Here is a 21952-nt window from a genome sequence, read left to right as displayed (position 1 = left end):
ATCACTGTGTACCTAATGTAATTTATCTACTAGCTTGAAAATCCCTTGAGAAACAGAGACCTTGACGAATACCAAGATTAAGACATGGAAGCCAGCACGATTCTTGGGAACAGCAGGTGTGTCCCTCAAATATCTATTAAGTGAAAGTAAGGTTCATAGGAGTCTCTTAATGTGAAGTAAAGGAGGTGTTCCTGAGAGTGGGTTCTGGGGGATAAAAAGAATCCTGGAGCATTCCTCGAAGCCTCCCAGTTTTCCTCCTTACAAATTTGACTGCAAGGGAGGCGTGCTGGGACTTTCTCAGAGTTCAAGTCTCTGCTCATCTGCACACATGTCTGAGGGGCTCTGGGATGGCCCATGATGCTGTTCGCTGAACCATATGCCCCAGCTGCAACGAGTTTGACTGCTTATCTCAGAAGAATGGCTTCCACCCTGGTCTGTGCTGCTCTGTAACTTCCAGGGGCTGATTGGTACCCTTGACACACGATTCTTTTGGCAGATAAACCCAAGCCACAACTAAGAGGGAACAGTCTGTGTCACCACTGTAGGTCCATGTGGATAGTGAGATGTGTTTCAAGATGAATATGGGGGTAGTAACACATCTGCAAGATTGGATCTGCAGTGAGGGGATCTGGATTGTAGCTCCAACCTTGGGCTTGACCTTGGGTGGGTTACTCTAACTCCAGTTTCCTCAACTCTTAAAATGAAGGATCGGACAAAACAATTTAGTGTTTTGTTTTGTTTTTCTCAGAAACTCAGTTATTTAATAGGCATAAAGCACCAATTGAAATGACACGGGAATGTGCATTTCTGACAAAAGCTTGCAAAGTGAAAAAAGCCAAGTAATTGATCAAGCATTCCATTTTGGTTTCGCAACAAACCTCATCACCTCTTTAAATAGCATCAGGTTTTGACTGCCACAGAGAAGGTGTTTGTTAAGGGTTCGTAATGATAGGCTGACTTGAATCTAAAGATCCCAAAGAAGTTTAAAAGCATTAATTACCCCTTACATCACCCTGATGGAGCAGAGATGTGTTATTACCATTTTACTTTCACAGCTGGGTAAATCAAGGCACAGAGACACATTAAATTGTTGGTAACTTGGACAAGGTCATGATAGTGGTAGGGAGAGAAGTGTATCTTCGTGTTTCTCCGTCTAGGTAGGGGAAAGGCTTTTAACTCCTTTTTTTCCTTAAGTTTTTTTAACGTTTGTTCATTTTTGAGAAACAGTATGAGTGGGGGAGGGGCTGAGAGAGAGGGAGACACAGAATCTGAAGCAGGCTCCAGGCTCCAAGCTGTCAGCACAGAGCCCGACACAGGACTTGAACTCACAAACCGTGAGATCATGACCTGAGCCACCCAGGCACCCCTCCTTTTAAATATTTGTCTATTAACATACCTACGGAGACTGAAACCTAGTGATAACATGTGCTGCAGTAAAACAAATCCAGGTGTTAACCGAATTGATAATGACCCTCCATATTATCTGCATTCTTATCTGAAGGCTGGGATGGCGATTTGGAGCAGACTGCCTTGTGTTTGGTGCTTTCTCACTTTAGGGGAAGGTCACTTGTTCAGTAATAGTTTCACTGTCATCATTCTTAATGTCTTTTTTAATAATTCACACTGATTTTCGTGACCCTTTCAGTAAAGTGACTGTATATTTTGTGTAGTTCCTTGGCACTCACACAGTGGACTTGAACTCTGATTTCTCTCCTGTAAAATCCACATTAACAGTCTTCCCTTCTTTTAAAAAAAAAAATAAGTACGTACAAAAAATTCACATTTAAAGTGTACACATCAGTAGTTTTCAGTATATTCATGGAGTTGCGCAGCCATCACCACTAATTCCAGAATATTTTTGTCATCTCCAGAAGAAACCATGGACCCATCAGCAGTCACCCCCACCGCCCCTCCCCCCAGCCCCTGACAGCCACTAATCTATTTTCTTTCTGTGGATGTGCCTGTTTCGGCTACTTCACGTAAGTGGAGTCGTATGCCATGTGGCCTGTTGTACCTGACTGCTTTCATTTAGCATGACGTTTTCTAGGTTCGTCCATGTTGTAGCATGAGGCAGTCATGGGTTCCCCTTTATGGCTGAGTGGTACTCTGTTTTACCCTCTCGCAGTCCCACCAGGCAGTAGCCCTTCCTGGAAGGTGTTCCTCAGGTTTCCTTTCTCCTGTAGCACATCCCCTAATAGAACCGTGAGCATACTCTTGTTAGAAGTTTCCTTTCAGGGGCCTTAAGTACACCTAAGTAGTTTGGAAGGGTTTTGAACTTAAATTCTACTTTATTCAAATTCTTAAGTGTCTGAAATACAGTGGTGTGTATTTGTGGTGTGATTAAGTGCGGCATCTGGGGGTCTTCCTAGCTCTGGCGGATACCAGTTTCTTGTAGAACCAAAACCTTAGCTGGAGATCCCTCCTCCCATTGACTGGTTTTCATTAGGGACCCTGATAAGGTACGACGCGAGGCCCTTTGCCTTCTTTCCTTGGGTCGCGTGCATGCCTCTGTCACAACCATAGCCTGCCTAGAAAACGAGAATGTGGGTATACCTGCTTTCCTTCTTGCCCCTTCTCAGAAGGCTCTTCTCCATGATTTGGCCTGGTGGTGGCCTACGACCCGTTCCTGCCCTGAAAACAGCTGCCATTTTCCTGTTCCTTTAAAGGTTCTCTCAGGTGTCGGGGGTAGTTATAATAAGATAATTGACTTGAATCAGGGCAGCCTCCTATTAAGAAACATTTCCTGCCAGTATTTACTTCTCTCTGTCGATCACCAGAGACCTTGCATTGTCAGGAACATCACCAATTGGAATGTGACCTCAAGGGAAATGGATTTGGAAGATTTATGAAATGTCCATTTTTTGGCATGGTATTTGTGCTGTGATAGAATTTACTTCTTTGCCGGCTTAACAGTGACATTCAGACAGATGCTTTGATTTGTTTCTTGACACAGGAATAGTAACAATAATGAAATGTAGAGTCCCAGATATCTTCAGAAAAGTTGATCAATTTTTGTCTGTGTCAGAAGTACATAGTGTCGCTGGTGATGTCTTTGTTAATGGTGCAGGAGGCCTTGACTGGCCTTGGAATGCAGTCAACTCAGAGTTGTTTTCTCTCGCTGAATAAAGAGTCCGTCTCTTTCAATTAAGTGGTTTTTATTTTCATTCTGTTTCACTGACCGATGATGAGTCGTATTTGCCTAGATGACGGAGTACAGCACACGCCATTAATGAAAAGTGTCACGAATCACTGCATTTTAAGTAAAAGCATGCGTAAAATTTAGGGAAGTCTGAGTTAAAAATAATGCCATACAAGGTCTGCACATTCAACCTTAAAAGTTGGGAGATTTTAAGCTTTTCTGTGCAAAGAAACTCAGTGTCCAGTGTGCTCCTGGCTCTGTGAGAAACTGTGTGTTGTGGGCACTAACGCAGAGAATTTTACAACAGTGGGTGAAGCTTGGAGAAAACACAAGATCCATAAGGTGAAGGAATTCAGTTGGATAATTTCTAAGATTCTCTTCAGGTCTAAAATTTATAGATTTTCTACAAGCTGTTCATTTGTGGACTTACGTGGTAGAAATTCTGAGAAATTAAACAGAAATTGAATAGATTGAGTAGATTAAGAACATAAATCCCACAAACTATGTTCTCTGAATGTAAGTGGGTGCAAAATTATTAAAAGTCAAAGATGTACAACTGTAATGCCACTGGGAATAATGTAGTTACAAACGTAATAAAACCATTTATTATTTACTTGTAAATTCTTTGATATTATTTTCTAGATTTTTTTCCGGTCATCTTCATAGAATATTATCTTTCTATTGTTTCCACCTCAGGGGGGGGGGGGGGCTACAGGTTAATGTTTCATCAACTGAAACATTTTTGAGCTTAAGATGAGAGTCCCAGTTAAATATGCCACATTATTTATCTGAACACGGTACTGTCTTTTTAATTGCCTTATTAAGCATATTTCATTTTTCTTCAGGAAGCAAGGGAGCTAATATTACCATTGCACCTGCTCTCAGCTGCGTGCCTGTGGTGCATTTTGCCTCCTCTGATGTCACGGACCTTCACAGAGATGAGGTTATAGACCTGGCAACAGGGAGAAGCAGAGATGGTTCTCGGCAGGGGCGGGCGCACTGCCCATCAGTGACATTTTGGAAGTTTAGGGATTCGTTTTGGTTTTCCTAATGAATGGAAGGAACATAGCATTTAGTGGTCGGGGGACGTGGTTGCTGGATGTCCTGCATGTTCGAGTGAATTTCTCACACTGCAGAATTTTTCCCCGGGATATTCGTGTAGGTGAAATACTTGTGTAATTAGCTGAGCCAAGAACTGGCTTCATTTTACAAATGAACGCAGAGTATTTATTTCCCCACATCTGTAGGCTACTTGGAAATTTCTAGAAATGCAGCAGACCAGTAAACCAAGGGAAGTTTGTCCTTTATTTGGTCAAAGCTTGGCCAAAAGCTTTGATCGATTTGGAAAGTCCGATCACTGATGGCAGCACCTCTTATGCATTCGAGTCCACCAAGGTGCACTGCACTGGCTTGGGGCTGTGATGAAGCGGAGATACTCACTGTGATTCTTTGCAGTGCGGATGCTGGACAGGCTTCCAGAGTGGTTGCAACCAAGCATTTTCATATGGAAACACACATTTTTGAAAATGGCAAATTCCTTTCCATTTTTTTTTTCCTCCTTGCGTTACCATTAGGGCATGCTACTGCTTTTTGTGAAACTGCCTGTTGAGGTAGTTTATATTATGTATGAATGTTGTTATTTCAGGATAGTGTTGAAAGAGGGGCTTTGGATGTGGTGATAACTGAGAAGCTGCACCACAGTGCGTGCTTCAAAGCACGAGAAAGCATCGTTTAAAAATGGTTTCCATTCTCGTTGCCTCCTCTTTTAGTGTACTTCTAACGAATTCTTAGCCCACAAACCAGAAGCATGTTCCCTGATGGTAGGACTACCGCCATCAGTTTATCCAAAAGGTCTGATTGTAGCTCACAGGTGAAAACATTCTGGTTTCTTGTTTGGAGCCTCGGGGTTTGCGATCATCTTGCGGTTTTAGCTCAGTGTCTCAAACAGTGGCTTTTTCTAAGAACGCAAGTGGCATTCCCAGCCTTTGCCACGGGGGGTTCTGGATCATTCTTTCCCAGGGGCCAGTTGTCCGATCTCTGGAGGCCACTCCTGGCTACTGCGGGCAGTGTGCCTCGCCCGCCCTCCTCGCAGCCAGAAGCTGCCTGGTGGCTCTGCCACCTGGGTGGCTGTCCTGGGACTGGGAACAACTTCCTGTCTCTTCCCTTGCTCTGCCTGGTTGAGTAAGGAGGAGCAGGCAGCCAGCAAGACCAGGTTTATGAGACGGCCCAGCTCGGTGAACCAGACGTCCAGGCTGCCTGCTCAGCAAGCACAGCGAGAGTTCCTGAGCGGTAGCGGCAGACGGGAGACCGGCGGGGACACCGCCATGAGCCCGAGCCCTTCCCAGGCTTCCCAGTGGCATCCAGTCCCACAGACTTCCCACTTCACGTGCCTGCCGCATCAGCACCCGTATGGCCTGGCACTTCCTGTGGCCATGGGGGAAATAAACGGCAAAGCCCGCCCTCCTGCCTATTAGCTGGGCTACGTTGGATTTGAATTCACACTGCCAGCTGTGTGGGCAAGGCAACCTTAACATTAGCATGTCCTGACGTTTCTGTTTTTGAGTTGATCCCCAGGATGATACTTGAACACAGTTTTGGCTCTGTAGTTGTAAAGGGCTTGGGATTCCCAGCTGCTTGGCTGACAGTGGTACCAGCAGGGTCTCTGCTGCCACACAGGACAGGAAGACACTGGGTTATTAGATGTCTCCCACCTGGACCCTTACGTTTCCTTGGTTGGCCATAGGGAACGGGAGGGTGGGGACGGTCGGTCACCTTCCAGGAGAGCCTGCCTCGTGTGTCGTCACTCTTGAGATATGTTTGTTTTTGGAGGAGGGAGATGTTTGAGGCTGGTCTCACGCACGGCACTCGACGTAGTACTGGGTACACAGGGGGTGTGCAGAGCTCAGTAGCCATCCGATGAGGGAGGACCTAAATGGAACGAGTGGGTCCAAACGTATGGCCCGGCTGGTTGCAGCTGTGTCACGCACCCGCCGTGTCGAAGCCCTGTCCGTCGTGTTGCATGTTAGATGTGTCACGTGGCCTGCCCTCACCCCAAATCGTTAATTTCCACGACGAATAAGATGAGAGAGATAGGGTGTATTTACCAGATACAAATAGAGATCTTGACTTGAATTTATGATTTTGCTATTTTCCATCATTTATAATCATCTTGGCCGCCCGAGATTTCCGGAGCAGGTCTGAACTTCCGAATTGGAGTGTGCTGAGCATGAGCGGGGCGGGAGGCACGTGCCTACTGTTTTAGGGGAAAAGTGCCCTAACACGTGTCCTGGCGAGTACAGCCACACCAGGAGGCTGTCCCAAGGTGAGAGGCCAGTTTTCCACTTGGGACAGGAAGGATATATTTACTCACTTTGGCAGCTGGTGCTCAGGACGTGGGCGGACTATAAGTGGGCTACACGTAGGCACTTGGCACCTAGGACAGGATGTCAGTGCGGCGCCTGTTTAAAACAGCTTTGTAAGTAAGCATTCGCATTTTACTGGCCTGCACTTTTTTTGTTTTTTCTTTTTTGAAGAGCCCGGTCTGCTCTTCTCCCAAGGCTTACTTTGTTCTCATTTCTCCTCTCGAACACCAAGGGCACACTAGTTTTTATGGGGATACAGGTCTTGGCGAAACTTGAGGCTCCCCGAGCTGGGGTCCGAACCTGTGGACCCTCCAGCTTGGTTTCCCCTGTGCCTTGTGTCCAGGACAGCATCGGTGCGTTGCCGGTGGGTAGGGACAGAAGTCGGTCACGGCAGAGACTCGATTTCTGCCCGGATACCATCCCGCCTCTGTGAAATTTGGGTGGCGTAACAGCTCTGAGGCTTCCTGTCTTACTCAGGAGCCGTCCAGAACTGCTTCCACCGCTCAGATCCCTGGGGCCAGCCTCAGTGGGAGTTGGTTCCCGAGATCCAGTCTGTCTGCGCTCGTGCCTCACGGAGGATCTAAGATGTACCCAATGGCTCTCTGAGGTTAAAGGGGACCAAGGGTGATAGGGGAGCCTCACCGATGCACAGCAAAGCCTTGTTTCCTGAGGTGGGCGGAGTTTTGACCTCAGAAAGGGTAGCCGGTGTTCTGTTCCCAGGTAACCGTTTTGCCTTTGTGAGAGGGGCAAAGCTTCAGGAGCGTTCAGCGTTTCAGTTCTGAAGTTTTGTGAATATGTTGAACAGATGACTCAGAATTCACTTGACACCCACTTTTGACACCAGCCGTGTCATTTTCCCCAGCATCCGTCTGGCTCCTCCAGGCTCCTTATGCCCGTGCCACGTCTGAGATCTTCGGGGGACTCGAGGTCTCCTTCATCTTTGTATCCCCAGCACTTAGGACATACCTGCTACGTAGCAGGTGCTGTAGACCTCTTCGTCATGAATAAACGTCTTGATTTTGTCCTCATTCTTGTCCTTGATACAACTCTTTGGAGATGCTGACACTCCTTATTTACGAGGTAAAGGCAGCAGTAATGGCGACCCGATCCTCTTGCCTCGCTAAGGTGCTATTACACCGTATGGCTTCTGTCACGTTGCTCCTTCTTAGTCTCCTTACGCCCCTCTGTTATTTCTGAATGAAGAGAGGTGTGTCCTCTGAGGGCCTCTTTTCCCCCACACGCTCTGATTGGCCTTACTGGGGTTCTCTCCTTGGTCTCCTTCATGCCTCGCTCTGCCCGTAGCTTCACTGCTGGCTACAACCTGACGACTCTAGACCCACATTCCCATGTGGACTTTCCTGGACGGCCGGACTCCTGACCGTCTCCCACTGGACGGCCCACATGCATCTGAGACTCAGAACTGCCACAGCTAAGCTCGTGAGTTCTACTCCGACCCTTCCTGTTGCCCATCCATCCTGTCACCTGAGGCATAAAACCAGGTCCTGTGCTATCTCCTTTCCAGATCTCCTTATATGAGACAGGCAGCAAAGAGGACACCCGTGGGGTCTACCTGCTCAGATTTCTGTGTCTGCTTCTTTTCTTTGCTCTTCCTCTGTCGAATACTGAGTTCATTTGGGTCTTTCTACCTCGTACCTGTAGTGTGGCTGTGACTTTCTGACTGTTTTTCTCCCAAAGGCTTGCCCTCTGTCAACCCCTCTGTCACAGGGCACCCTCCCCCCTTCTCCACTGCAGTCACGCTCAGCACATTTCCACACGGTGCTGGGCTCTTCCTGTGATTTGCCTTTACTCAGCTGCCTCCTGCTCCTGGAACCCTCTCTCCCCACTGCTCACTGGTCATGATCAGCCTTAAGGACAAATAGATACCTCCAAGATTTAAAGACTCTGCTTACGCAGAGTTTCCTTTGCTATTAAATCTTTCAGGGTCTTTTGCAGAATTAACTTCCTGACTGTCCCCACCGTGTGGACTTTTCTCATATCATGTGTAACGCATCACCTCCTCCAGGGCTGGAAGCTCACCTTAAGCATAGTGATCGCATCTCCTTCATTTTTGTATCCCTAGCACCTAGCACAGTGCCTGGGAAACAGGAAGTGCTCAAAAAGGAAATGTTGAACGGATGGATGCAAAGGTGCGTTTGTGCCAAATACACCAGGAACACTGGCTGTTTTTTGTGGTTCTTGTCGGTTGGTCTCCCTTAAACACCGGTGCACACAGCAGCATAACGAGGCAGTGAGGGAGGAACTTTGGGCTCCTTTTGGCTCAGGGACCAATCTTCCCATGCAGTCCGCCTGCTGGTGCCTGGACTGCCTCTGCGGTTTGGTGTTAGGGGCCTGGAAGAAGCAAACCCGAGCATCCCCACCTGTCACTGCTGCCTTAAATTTTCCCAGGGATGTCTCCTGCATCTGTGATCAGCACTGCCTTCTCCAGGCTAACTGACTCCAAAAATAAGTGTGACTTGAACTATCTGCTGCTTTTCTGGGTAGGGTTGGAATTTTGGAAGAGGTAAAAGGAAGAAGAAATTAGAGCTCCAGAATTCTGTAGACCGTTCAGATGTTTTCTTTAGGTCTCCTCTTGTCTTAGAAGCAAGTGCCTGTGTACTGGCTGGTTATATCAGCATGGATCATGGACCAGCATTCCTATGCATGAATTTCACCAATTTTCTAGGGCTCCCATAGCTTCTAAAGATCTCCTAGAGACGAGTGTACTGGCTCCCATCATGCCGGATGGTTTCTTTGTCAACATCTATCTATGCCTGGTCAGGCTAGATCACCTCAGACAGGTTTAAGATCAGTGACATCTTGTTGTAGCTGGGATCAGAAACCATCTGGCTTCACCTGTTTGAGGGGACAATCTACCAAATACAAGAGTTAGAATAGAAACCTGTGTTCTATTTTGACAAAGACTAGTCTCTCTGCCCTTCTTAAATTTGTTAATTTGAGAGCCATTGGAAAGAATTGGGCTTGGCAGGTGTGTATGGCTGCAGGTTGGAAAAGTGCAAGCTCTCCTTACCTTTGACATTACTTCCTAATCATTACTCTGCAAGTTGACAAAGTTTTACTATTCCTTATGGGACTTTCAATTCAGGATAAAATTGATGTCAGAAAAAGAAGAATCAAGCTTTCAAATGAGCAAGTTTTGGGGTGTAATAAGAGTCTGTGATACTGGATCATTGGTTTCCCAAGATAATCCTGGTGATTTTGCCCTCACTTTGCCAAAAATAGGGAAGTACCAACAATGATCACTGGTGTTTGATTTTTGGTCCAAATAAATTACTCAAGGTCAGGGCTTAGTGAAGTACTGTTTACACAGAAATAGGCAGAGTGACAAGGCATTTAAGTCACTGTTGTTTTTTTTTTTTTTTTAATGTTTCTTTATTTTTGAGAGAGCATATTGGGGAGGGGCAGAGAGAGCAGGACAGGATCCGAAGCAGGCTCTGTGCTGACAGCTTTGAGCCCGATGCACGGCTCGAACTCACGAACGGCAGGATCATGACCTGAACCGAAGTCGGACGCTCCACTGACAAGGTCACCCAGGTGCCCCTAAGTCACTGTTTTGATTGGTCATTGGTCACCTTTGACTGAAAGTGGCAGGAGATGTTGCTGCTTCGTTAGTGACAGCCCAGGTCCGTTTCAGAAGACCAGCTTGTGTCGTTAAGGCTCACGGCTGTGCGCTGCCCGCTAGGCTGTTGGTTGCTTTTTCCTTTCATCTCTTTGTTTATCTGAACCCTTACACCAGCCGTTATTATTCTCTGCAAAGGGCCAACTCACTTTTATGTGTGTTTTGTCACTCTCTATGCAGATTTCAGCAACGTCCCTGACATCACAACTGGCCTGAAAAGGAGTCAGACTGATGGTGCCCTGGCCCAGGTTCCCCACGGGGAGAAAACGGGGCAGACGTTCGGGGTAAGATGCTGTCCCAAATCTTAAAAGAGGGACCCGGCCGACAAGGGTGAATTCCCACCTCCACCTGAGGTGGGGAAACAACATAGGGTTATCCGATCCCCAGGTCCACCACCTGAAACAAACATCTGTTTTTGCCTTAAGGGAAATAGTTTCCTTATTTAGTCGAAGTGAAGTACGTTAGGACAGACCGACAAAGGAAACCTAAAGCTCAGGCTTTCTGAAAGCCATGTTTAATGAGTCTCATTTCTTTCCTACTTTTTTTTTTTTTTTGGCCAAAGATAAATTATTTTTGTAATGTTGTCACTTTGTTGTGGTAAAATATATATATATAAGCATAAACTTTTGTATTTTAACCATTTTTATTGTTTATTTTTGAGAGAGAGAGAGAGAGTGAATGGGAGAGGGGCAGAGAGAGAGGGAGACACAGAATCTCAAGCAGGCTCCAGGCTCTGAGCTGTCAGCATGGAGCCCGATGTGGGGCTTGAACTGATCAACTATGAGATCATGACCTGAGCTGAAGTTGGATGGATGCTTAACCAACTGGGCCACCCGGATACCCTTATTTTAACCATTTTTAAGTGCACACTGCAGTGGTGTTACTTACATAAGGTCACAATATGGGGCAGCCATTACCATTACCCATTTCAGAACTTTTGCATCAGGCCAAACAGAAACTCTGCACCCATTAGACCATAACTCCCATTCACAGCTTCCACACCCCCCACCTCCACCCCTGACCCCACGTTGCCTCTATTTCATTTCCTGCATCATTTGCCTGTTCTAAGTCCCTCGTATAAGTGTGACCATACATTATTTGTCCTTTTGTGTCTGGTTTATTTCACTTAGCATGTTTTCAAGTTCATCATGTTGTAACAGGTGTCAGAATTTCACTTCTTTTGAAGGCTGAATTATATTCCATTGTCGTAAATGCTGCATTTTGTGTATTTGTTCATCTGTTGGTAAACGTGTGGCTTGTTTCCACTGTTTGACTCTTATGAATAATGCTGCAGTGAAGATTGGTATACAAATATCTGTCTGAATCCTTGTTTTCAGTTCTTTTGGATATACATCTAGGAGTGGAATTGCTAGGTCACCTGGTCATTCTGTTTAGCCTTTTGAGGAACAGCCCACCTGTGTTCTTCAGGGCTGCACCATTTTCCGTAACACTGACAGGCACCATGTATGAGGGTTCTAATTTCTCTATATCCTCGCTGACACTTGTTATATTCCATGCCTTTCCTACATTTGTGTGTGTGTGTGTGTGTGAGAGAGAGAGAGAGAGAGAGAGAGAGAGAGCGTGTGCACGTGTGCACAGGGGAGGAGCAGAGGAAGAGGGAGAGACAGAACCTTAAGTAGGCTGTATGCTGAGGCTCAGTCTCACAACCCTGGGATCATGACCTGAGTAGAAATCAAGAGTCGGATGCTTAACCGGCCGAGCCACCCAGGCGCCCCTCCTACGTTTTCAATTGTTCATAGACCTCCTTTCAGAAATGGTCTAATTGACATGATCTATTTTAATACGTAGTCCAGTTTTAGTTGATTTTGACATAACCCTCTTTTCAAATTCTTGCTTTTGTCTTACATGTGAAATAAGAATGGAGCTATATAAGCTATGACAAGTATTAAAATAAAACTTAAGTACGGTCTGCTCAGTTAGACTAATACTGCTAGGGCCAATCCCTTTGGGGAGCGGCCATGTGGCACACCCTTTGGTGATGGTCACTGTGGAAAAGGGGATCAGGTTGGAGCCTGCCCGCTTCAGGTGATGGGCTCTCACCTCCCACCTCTTCTTCCTCTCACCCTCCTTGCACTGGGCCCCCATTCCTGATTCACCTCTTTTAAAGTCTCTCTTCTTTCCGATTCCTCCCAAAAAACACTCAGGTGCCTGTTCTGGTCTGGCTGTGCCCCCAGGATGCAGTTTCTTCTACTAGCCTGAAATTGTCCACATTTTTAGTCTTAGGTCTCTGTTCTGTCTCTAGTGAGTTATTTACTTTTGGGAACCCGAAATTATAGCTAAGTTATTTTTTTTAAGTAATGCCCCCCAGAGCACCAATTGGAAGTGTTTCGATCGCTTTGGCTAAAATTTGTAAATAAACAAACAGACACACACACACACACACACACACACACACACACACACACAAAACCCAAATATTTCTGAAACACTTTAGAAGCTAGGCTGTCTATTTAGGGTAAGTGTGCCTGAGGGGTGCTGGCACAGTGTGGCAGCTTGGGGGAAATCACTTAACACCACGAGGGATAATGATTTCCTCTCTGTTGCAGTCTACTTGAGTTCCATATTCAAGTTCTTAAGAAGGAAATTAAGTTCTTTCTTCGAATTTTATTTTAAGATTCCATAACATAAATACGCAAAAGTTACCCACGTGGAGGCTATTCCCAACTCTGTCTCGTTAACAACACCGGTCACAGCTAAACAGAGCGTTTACCAAACGAACATTGGCACGTTAGGTAGAAATTTTAGGAAAAGGAGGAAAGCTGTGGTTCAGCTTGAAACTGGAGCTATCTGAGCTTGGTTGTCATTGCTAACGGGGCTAAAGGAGAAAGCGAAGAACGCAGAAGAAAACAATATCGAAAGAACATGATCGTGGGGAGCCTTGCTGTCCATGGCTTTCAAGCCTGGAGTAACCATCATCTTTCCTTTGTCAGATCTGAAGCCCCTCTACCGGTCTGTAACAATGGATTTCAGTACATTTCTCAACAGTCCTAGTGAAATGCCTGGCAGTTCCTTAGTTCACACGTTCTTTGTCCCTCGGGTGACCATCAAAAGTAACCATTGTGATGTGTATTAGTGAAAAGAAAGTTTGGAATTTGAGAACTAAAAGACACCGTCTTCTGTATTCATATTTTCAGCCCCCTGGGAACATCAGGTTATGTCTGAAAGCAGTGTTTTTCTGTTTTCCAGTGGTGGTTTCAGAGTTCTGCGATGTGTGTCCACATATTGGGTGTGGATCTTTTGGGCATGGCCCAGGCCTGTCCCACGGTGCCCACGGGAGGTGGTCGCTCTCCAGAGAGGAGACCAGCCTCTGTCTCCCTGGCTTCCCGCTCTGGCCCCTCGAGTCTTCTCAGGGGTCATTAACTTCTTTTCAGATTAGGCCCTGGTTGAACCCGAGTTCTTTGGGATATTTTACTAATACTATTCTAGACCTTGAAATAAGGAATAATTTCCCTTGAAAAGCAAGTGCAGCCTGGCTTGATGAAGCACAGCTGTAAGTGGGGCTTTTGACAGCCCCACAATTTCTACAAATGGTTCATAATTGATTGCCTTCTTTCTCTTCAAGGGTGCCTATTACTGTCACAGCTCTTTGTGTGCCCTTGTCAACCTCTCCCGTGTGGGGGCTCCTTTTTTCCCCCCTAGCATTGTTAGCAATTAGCCTGCACTATTGTAATAGTTTGGATTTTGAAAGGAATAAACAGTTTCTCTTTGGGTGAGGGGGTTGAGAGAGTTTCTGGGTTGTTCTGGGAGCTTGAGGTGTGTTAAGCAGTCCCTGCGGAAATACTGCCTGTGTTCCGTTTCCCTCTCTCTGAGCTGACTCTGAAACTGTGGTACTTTGCGGCTCCGGGGGCTCTGAGTGTGCCCTAACCCGGCGTCTGCCCAGAGCCGGCCGGCTGGGCACGGGGTGGGAATCTCGAAGGAGGGGGGTGAGCTTCCCCAGCCAGCAGCGCTGCCTCGGAGGAAGAGCTTGGTGGCGCTAGGACGTCCTTGCGACTGTGACTTGGAACAACAGTTTGGGAGGGAGAGAGCAGAGGGAGAGAACGTGCCTCTTCCTCATTTCCCAACGGCAGGCAGACCTTAGATGCAATCGCTTCTCCCAGAGGGAGCAGGTTTCTTTGAACTTTACCTTCCGATGCACAGCGTGTAAGTAAGCGAGGGCTTTGATCTCAGGGGGTGGATTCTGATCCAAGCGTGGGCTCGCTTGCATGCTTTCCTTTTTCTCTGTCTTGAAAGTTGATTTTACTCTAACATGTCTATAGATTGGTAGGTGGATGAGCAGACATGCCTTTCTTTCCAGAAGGGATCCTGACTGTAATCTTGTAACACTCTTTACAGCTAAGGATGCGGAAATTTCTTTAGGGTTCTAGGGTTTCCGTGGCATCGTCGACTTTTCCCTTCTCGTTCCTATGTGGCAAGGGTTTTTCAGTGGATATCTGAAGTAGTTTTGTCCTTTTGAAACATGTCAGAAAGCCCGGAAATTCCACATATTTGCTCTGTAAAATCCGCCTGACAAGAGACTGGAATAATTTAAGGATGGTAAATAATTTTATGCTTTGTGCGATTTCCTTGGAGCAAAGCACACTGCTCGTATTGGGCTTCACGCTGTAAAAGAAAATCCACAAAACTGAAACCATTTTCTGTGAGGTAAGCGGAGTTTTGACTTTAGTTATTCCTGATTAAATATATTTTTTTTCCCCAGCCTTTTAGAAGAATTTTATGTAATCACCTAGTGCAGCTTTGGAAGTGATTATTTTTGCAGTTTGTAGGCGTTGTGTTGATAGAACAGAGAGCATTTGGGAATCTGCAGATACACAGCGTGACGACTGTGTTGTCCTCTTTGCAATTTAATAATGCTCAAGGTCTATTGTGTCCTTTTATTTGTGCAAGGTGGGAAAAAAGGGACATGCACTAATGGTTAGGTTTCACAACGCAGCAGGAACATAATTTGCATTTAATATTTAAGGCCTGCTCACCCACTTAGCTTAACCTTTTGAGTCTTTTGCATGAATTCCTTTTCGGAGCTTGCCTATCTGAGAGGCTAACGGAAAAGGTTATTGGACAACACATGATTTGTTTTCTAGCACTCTCAAGTTGTACATCTTTCTTACTTTCCTTTGAGTCTCTTGCATTATTTCAAGAGATGTTTTAGTTAAAAAGTGAAATTAAAGTATAATTTATTTATTTATAAGTTGTGATCTTTCTACATGGTGGCATTCAGTGGATTAGGATGATCATCACCTTTTTTAAAGAACTAAACGTACCTCTTTCTAAATGCACGTTACCTGACATAATCCCCGTGTGAACGAACACAACGATAGCATCTGCCAAGCAAGCCCATCGTGCCCGAAAATGACTTGGGGTCTGACGGTCTCCAGTGGGGAGGCGATCATCTTGCACAGAGAATAAATCCAGGCAGGCAGTGGTGCCAGACCCGATGGTTGGAAACCTGACTCTACATTCCGGACCACCAGGCCGTGCCGCTGCATGACCCGGGGCAAGGGACCCAACCGTTCTCTGCCTCTGTGTCCTCACTTGTGGGCAAAAATAACAATGCCACCAGCCCTGTGTTGTTGAGTGGATTCTGCACCATCACGGGCACACGTGTGAGAGATTGTTAGGCTAAGGGGTCCTTCCTGCCGCGTCTCAGGCACGTACGGGGTTTGGAATGCTCTCTCATTCTGTGCGCCTAACACGCCACTTGCCCATCTCAGCTGCTACCCGGACTTCCCGAAGCGAGTGTCGGGTGGTCAAATTCCGTTGAGCTGTGCTAGGAGATAGAAAAGAATTGGAAACCAAGGGCTTGGCAGCTGGGTCCTCTTAGCTGTCTGTCACTTGCACAAAGACGAAGCCCGCCCACCTCTGAGCTGGTGTTTCTTACTCAGAGTGCTAGGCTTCAAATGATTAAACAAAATAGTATATGTTAGGTCTGCCTTTCTCTTCAGCGGGAGTGGGCCGTGAATACCGCGAGGCTAAGTGAAGCCCGAGGCACGGCCCGTCCAGGAGGTCTTACACACTTGGGCCTTTTGGAGGAGAGGTGTCTCTTCAGGGCATAGAGAGGTGCCAAGGGTACAGGCTAAAAAGGGTCAAGTTGAGCTGAGTTTTCTGCCCAGCTCTCAAACACACTGTTCTGCGTTTCTGACACCATACATCCGTTTGGTGGGGACTTGGTGGCAACTTGGTGGATTTGTTGGAAGCAACTATGCGTAGTTTTCTTGGGAGTCTAAAAGGCCATTTGATCTCTCTAGCGCCCATTGGCTTTTTTTTGTTGACTGTCTTTCTAGCTCCAGGGTATTAGCACCCTGCTCTTGGTCTGTTCTGATCATTAGGGCTGATACGTCATGAAGATGCCAACTCTTTCCCTGGGTGTGGCGGGAAGGGACATCCCTGCCACATGAAACACACAAGAGCCCTGTCATCTTTGTTGCCAGGGATCACTTATGTGCCCTATTCAGCCGTTAGAGATGTCACCCTCAGTGTTGGATGCGAGAGGGAGAGAGGGAGAGGAAGAAAGAAAGAAAATCCAGTCCCAGCTCAGGGTGCAGGGAGGCTGACAGTGGGAGGCCAGCAGCCGGAAGTGGGGTGGCATCGAGAACCAGAAGTGAACCCTCTGACCCAGTGGCTTCATGGCAGGCAGTTGGGGCCGGGAGAGCTCGTCCAGGGGGTCACAGGACAAACAGTGGGGTCAACAAGTAGGCAGTGGGGAGAAATCTTGCTGGTGTTGACTTCTCTCCACTCTCTGCCACAAGCTGCCACGCTGCCATCATGGCCGGGGCGGGGGGGGGGGGGGGGTGGGTCCTAAAGGGGTTTGTGCTGGGCCAGTGTGTCGCTGGGTACCAGCCAGCAAACTGGGAAGTGGGAAGGTGGCCGTTGCCATTGGCAGAGCGGTGGGCTCACTGGAGCCAACAACATGGTGGCGTCCAATGAGCCCTCGGCTGTCTGGGCCTTTGCCGGGGAGACTCTGGAAGCTCAGGGGCCGAGGCTGCCTGTCGGGTGAGGCTTGGCCGGGGTGTGGGGGCCACAGGGAGCCATACTTGCGTGCCCTGTGTTGGCCTAGAGTACGTTCGTTCAGGCAGCAGGCCGTGTGGAACCCAGGAAGCTGGTCTGGAAGCCAGGCTGTAGGATGTTAGCTCTCTCTGGAGGTTGGCCTGGGGCTGGCCACGCCCCTCTTGCTCTTCTGTCCCGGCATCTGTGCTGTGGGCACAACGGCACCTGACTCCAGTGAGGCTGTTTAGTCCCTGTCTTCCCCTTCCCTTCTCGTTAATGTGACTGGTTTCACTTCCAGACTCTTCCTTCCTTCCTCTTCCTGTTTACCACCTCCCACCCCCAGCCCTTTCCTTCCTGCCTCTCTCTGGCCCCTGCTTCCTCATTCTTCTCCAGACTTCACCTTTCGTCCTGGTCTTATGGGAGCAAGAAAGCGTTGTCCCGGGGAGTCACCCTGGGAGTCGCACAGGGAGGAAGGAAGAAGGAGGAAGTTGCTCGGAGGCCATGCCCACGCCGCAGTGAGAATCAGCCCGCGGGCGGGTGGGCTGGTCGGGTAGAAGTGGCTCTGGAATGAACTGGCGGCGGAAGCAGCCCCAGTGCTGAAGCGATAATTACACCCCTTCCTCACGCTGCCGGGTCCGTGACTCACAGGAAGGTGCCTCGAGACTCCCCAGAGCCGCAGGCCCCCTCGTGGGCTTGCGTGCTCCAGACATGACCCTGGCTCGCCACGTTGGTTTCTGGTGCAGACCTCTCCCTGCCCTTCCTCTCCTTAAACAGCGGGGGCTGGGAGTTTGCCCCCATCCTCTCCGAGAGGAGACCGTAAGAGGGTGTGTTCGACCTTTCCGAGGCAAGCAAAGGCCCATGTCCAAAGAGCAGCCAGCCTGCTCCCTGTATCTTGGGTGGCGGAAAGGGACCCGCAGCCGTGCTCCTGGGAACCTCCCCTTGGGCCTGGCCTGCCAAGACTGCGGTGGGTGGCAGGTTCCCTGTGGCCCATGGTGGTTGCAGAGCGGGTCATACGCTCTTGGATATGGTCACGGAGGACAGGCTGTCCCGTTCCTTTGCCTTCATCCTCTGCCTCCATGGTGTTCAGCCGTCCGTCTCTCCATCTTTTCTTTCTAGGCTTCCTGGATTGGAGACAGAATAATTTCAGAATAATCTCCCCCCTTTTTAAGTTTGTTTATTTGTTTTGAGAGAGTGAGCAAGCACGCAGGGTAGGGGCAGAGAGAGAGAGGGAGAGAGAGAATCCCCAGCAGGCTCCACATTGTCAGCACAGACCCTGATGCAGGGCTCAAACTCACGAACTGTGAGATCATGACCTGAGCCAAAATCAAGAATCAGACGCTTGACTGCTGAGCCACCCGGGCGCCCTTTATCCCCCATTTTGGAGGAGAAGAAAGCAGGGAGTCTGAGCAGAGAGTCTCAGGCCAAACCCTACTTTCAGTCAATGCCATTTGCAGACTCCTGCATGTTCTCAGGGGAGGCCCTCTGGACTTGGCTGGTCTCAGAAGAAGAGCACGTGGGACTGGCCCCAAGTCTCACGTGGCAATCCTTTTTCCTTGGAGAGGTCATCAGACTTCTTACATCTGTGCACTGGCGGGTAGGTCTACCAGCTGTGGAGGCCCATCCTGGCTCTGTCTGTCTTTCTGCCTCAGCACCTGATCTGAAGCAGTCTTTTGCTTGATACAGCCTTTTCTCCTCATCAACACAGAGAGATGCTTAAAAGAAAACTAGATTCTGGAAGAACCCAGTTAGAATTAACACTGGTTAATTATATTGTCCTTTTCGCAGTTACTCAAGTTAAAACCTGTAAGATGTCTGGAGGTTTAAAGTAACGGAAAGTAACGTTGAGGATGGTTAGGGGCTTTATTCCCACGTCCACTCTACGTTTTTCCTCTCTTAACCTGGTTGAGAAAAATTACTTGGGGCGGATCATTGAGCAGCTGACAAAAGTGATGGACCCTCAGGAAATCGCTCATGTCCTTGAGAAGCCACCCGTGTGCACTTCTGGGGAGTTTGCTCATCTTACGACTCTCGTCCACAGATTTCCCCCCTTAGGACTCTGTGGGCTCTAGGTTCATGATTCTGACTTTGGTGAGCCTCTGAGTAATCTAGCTTCTGTCTTGACTCAACATCATTAACATTACAGACTTAATTATCAGGTAGTTACAGAATGAAAAGCACTGTGTTTCTTTAGTCAAGTGGCATTTTGAACTCTGTCTTTATCTTCAGGTCTGGTTGGTGAGGTAGGCTTGGCAATATTAATGCCTCGTTATCTCTGTGCTGAGAGACCTTGAGGAACATTACATAATAACAACCCCACCCCAGGTGGCAAAAACTGTGAGGCTGAGACCAAGGAGGGTATTGAATGTGCTGGTTAGACATCCCTACAGTGGTGAATACCAATCGCAACATTATGTGCTGGTGTTCTAACATTTCAGGAGTTCGTTTTTTTGTAATTAGTGAAAAAATGTGATTTTTTTGTGTGTGGGGGGAGGCATAAATTTAGATCTTGACCCCCACCCCAACATTTTGTGGAACTCGCTTTAGTAAAAAATCAACAGCTGTTTGTGGGAACAGAGGGGTGGTTACATGCCTAGTTCAGGGCATGATCAGACAGCAGAGGATCCCGTGGTTTCCCCAAGGGCACTGAAGGAACTTCACCTTGACCCCATCACGTCAGCCAGCCTGCGAAGGCATGCTGCTCACCGCTTTCCTTGCCTTTGGAAGGAATAAGAGCCACAGTTACCTAATTTTGGCTGCCCATTTTTGGGGCACCACGAGGCTCACCTGTCTTACCTTCAGTATTTACCAAGAATGGGGGGTGGCATAACGTCACCTACTTGTTTAATCATTTGTTGGGATCTCCTCCAGAAAGGCATTCCCACATGTCAGTCATTGGTGAGAGGCCTGAGACGTCCTGTTATGCCTTCGTTACGTTTCTTGCGTGTGAGACGCTGTAGTCCGGTGAGGACCTCGCTTGTGCTGCACGAACGCAAATGTGTCTGAGTCTCTGTGCTTTCTTTTCGCGCCTTTGTTACTGACAGCAGATTCTCACCTTTTGATAACGTCCCAGCCCCACACGGTAGCTGCTTTTGCTTGTTGGAAAAGTTCTGAGAAGTTGTGAGTCATTTTGCAATTTCCTCTGTAGTGTCAGCTCAGAGATGATTTAGTCCCACTGTGGTAGGGGCGAGGCGCTGAGGGGGGAGAGGTTTTGGGGGACCCTGCTGGGAACACTTCACCCCCTCAAATACCGGCCTCTAACTGCCCAGAGGAAAGCTTGGATTATTCATTTCGCAGATCAGTCTCCTGCTATTCTTGATAATAACACGAAGGAAGGACCAGGCAACAAAAAATATATTCGTCACTAATGTGGGAGACAGGAGAAAACCGAAGGCGTGGTTTTTGAGGCGCCCCCGACCTGTCTTTTGTCCTCTCCATTCTTCTGTTTGTTGTCACGCCTCCTCCCTTTTTTGTTTATTCAGCCTCCAATGAATGCATCCCTCCTCCTCCATGACTCACCTTCCTTCATACTGATTTTTTTTTTTTTTTTTTTTTTTTTTTTTTTTGCTGCCATCTAAGTTCTCTTGTGTTTTCAGAACACAGATGTCAGATGAGGAAGCTCTTAGATGTGCAGTAGCTTAGAAGGTCCTGGCCTGGCATTTGCAGCGGCTGGGGGTTCCAGCGCCAACCGCTCGGAAACCACAAGCGTGGCAGCTCGATTCCTGCCGCCTTGCTACCTCGAGTTGGGTTTGAGATTTTCTAGAATCCAGTACCTTCACGGTTCATTCTGCTCCTACACAAGGGATGGTCAGATGAGAAGACTGGCATCAGCCTGCTGTTCCAGGCACCAGGGTGGGACAGGCTGTCCGCGCTCACCTCTGAGTTGCCTGGCGAGATCTTGAACACATGATTTTATGGATTAGTTTCCAAAATGGAGAGATGATTATCAAACCAGTAATCTCAGGTGAGATTTAAAATCAATTTTCTATGTCTGAGGCTTTAAAAAAAAAAAAAAAAGGTTTCAATTTATATTCTGTCACGGTCACGTTATCTCTGGCATCTTCTGGTTTTGCTTGGGCTCCCGCCTGTCCGTGTACGTTTCCTTAGGCCATCAGCTTGGCGTCTCGCCCAGGGGGACAGGGCTCTGGTTACTTAGGATTGATTGACTTGCATTTTCTAGAAGTTTGATCAAATTGCAGAACTGTCAGGGCACCTAGTGGCTCAGTTGGTTGGGCTCAGGTCACGATCTTGCAGTTTGTGGGTTCAAGCCCCATGTCCGGCTCTGTGCTGACAGCTCGGAGCCTGGAGCCTGCTTTGGATTCTGTGTCTCCCTCTCTCTGTCCCTCCCCTGCTCACACTCTGGCTTGCACACATTCCCTTCCTCCCTCCCTCCCTCCCTCCCTCTCTCTCTCTCTCTCTCTCTCTCTCTCTCTCAGAGATAAATAAACATTAAAAAAAAATTAAAATTTGCCAAACTGTTTATCAAAAATAATTGTTCTAGTTTGAATTTTATTACCTCATTTCTATTATTTATTCGGTGTTCGATTTTAGAGATTGGTTGATGGTAAGGTCTCAGATAAATGTGCGTGAGGCAGACAGTGTTCCATATGAGATGATTCATTTGAGGCCCTGTCAATAAGATACAATCCAGAGTAATGTGACAGACTTGATTATAAGACTGCTTATTACATCTAGCAAAAAAAAAGGGGGGGGGGGTGGCAAGTGGGTTGTGTCTGTGCTCAGGGCACGTAGCATTTGGCAATATCCATGCCTGAGAAAGGTGATCAGTGTATTAACAGGTAATTTACCTTTTAT

At 47.6% G+C, this 21952-nt stretch overlaps 1 protein-coding gene across 10 annotated transcripts in view; it reads left to right on the top strand.

The window, feature by feature from the left end:
* TIAM2 (TIAM Rac1 associated GEF 2) overlaps nucleotides 1–21952 on the top strand; it is a 224362-nt gene that overhangs the window by 173823 nt on the left and 28587 nt on the right. For 7 of the 10 annotated variants that reach the window (XM_040448800.1, XM_040448806.1, XM_040448799.1 and 4 more), the window contains one exon: nucleotides 10319–10422. The exons of 1 other annotated variant lie outside the window; for it this stretch is intronic. In XM_040448800.1, the coding sequence (XP_040304734.1) occupies nucleotides 10319–10422 (104 nt within the window). Of the gene's footprint in view, nucleotides 1–10318; nucleotides 10423–13854; nucleotides 14300–20810; nucleotides 21102–21952 lie in introns of those variants that run through there. 2 more of the 10 variants (XM_040448808.1, XM_040448809.1) reach the window with 2 other exon arrangements.

Source organism: Herpailurus yagouaroundi, unplaced genomic scaffold (genome assembly GCF_014898765.1).
Source record: "Herpailurus yagouaroundi ecotype Mexico unplaced genomic scaffold, PumYag 198, whole genome shotgun sequence".
Lineage (NCBI taxonomy): Eukaryota > Metazoa > Chordata > Mammalia > Carnivora > Felidae > Herpailurus > Herpailurus yagouaroundi.
This window is presented reverse-complemented; position numbering and strand designations above follow the sequence as displayed.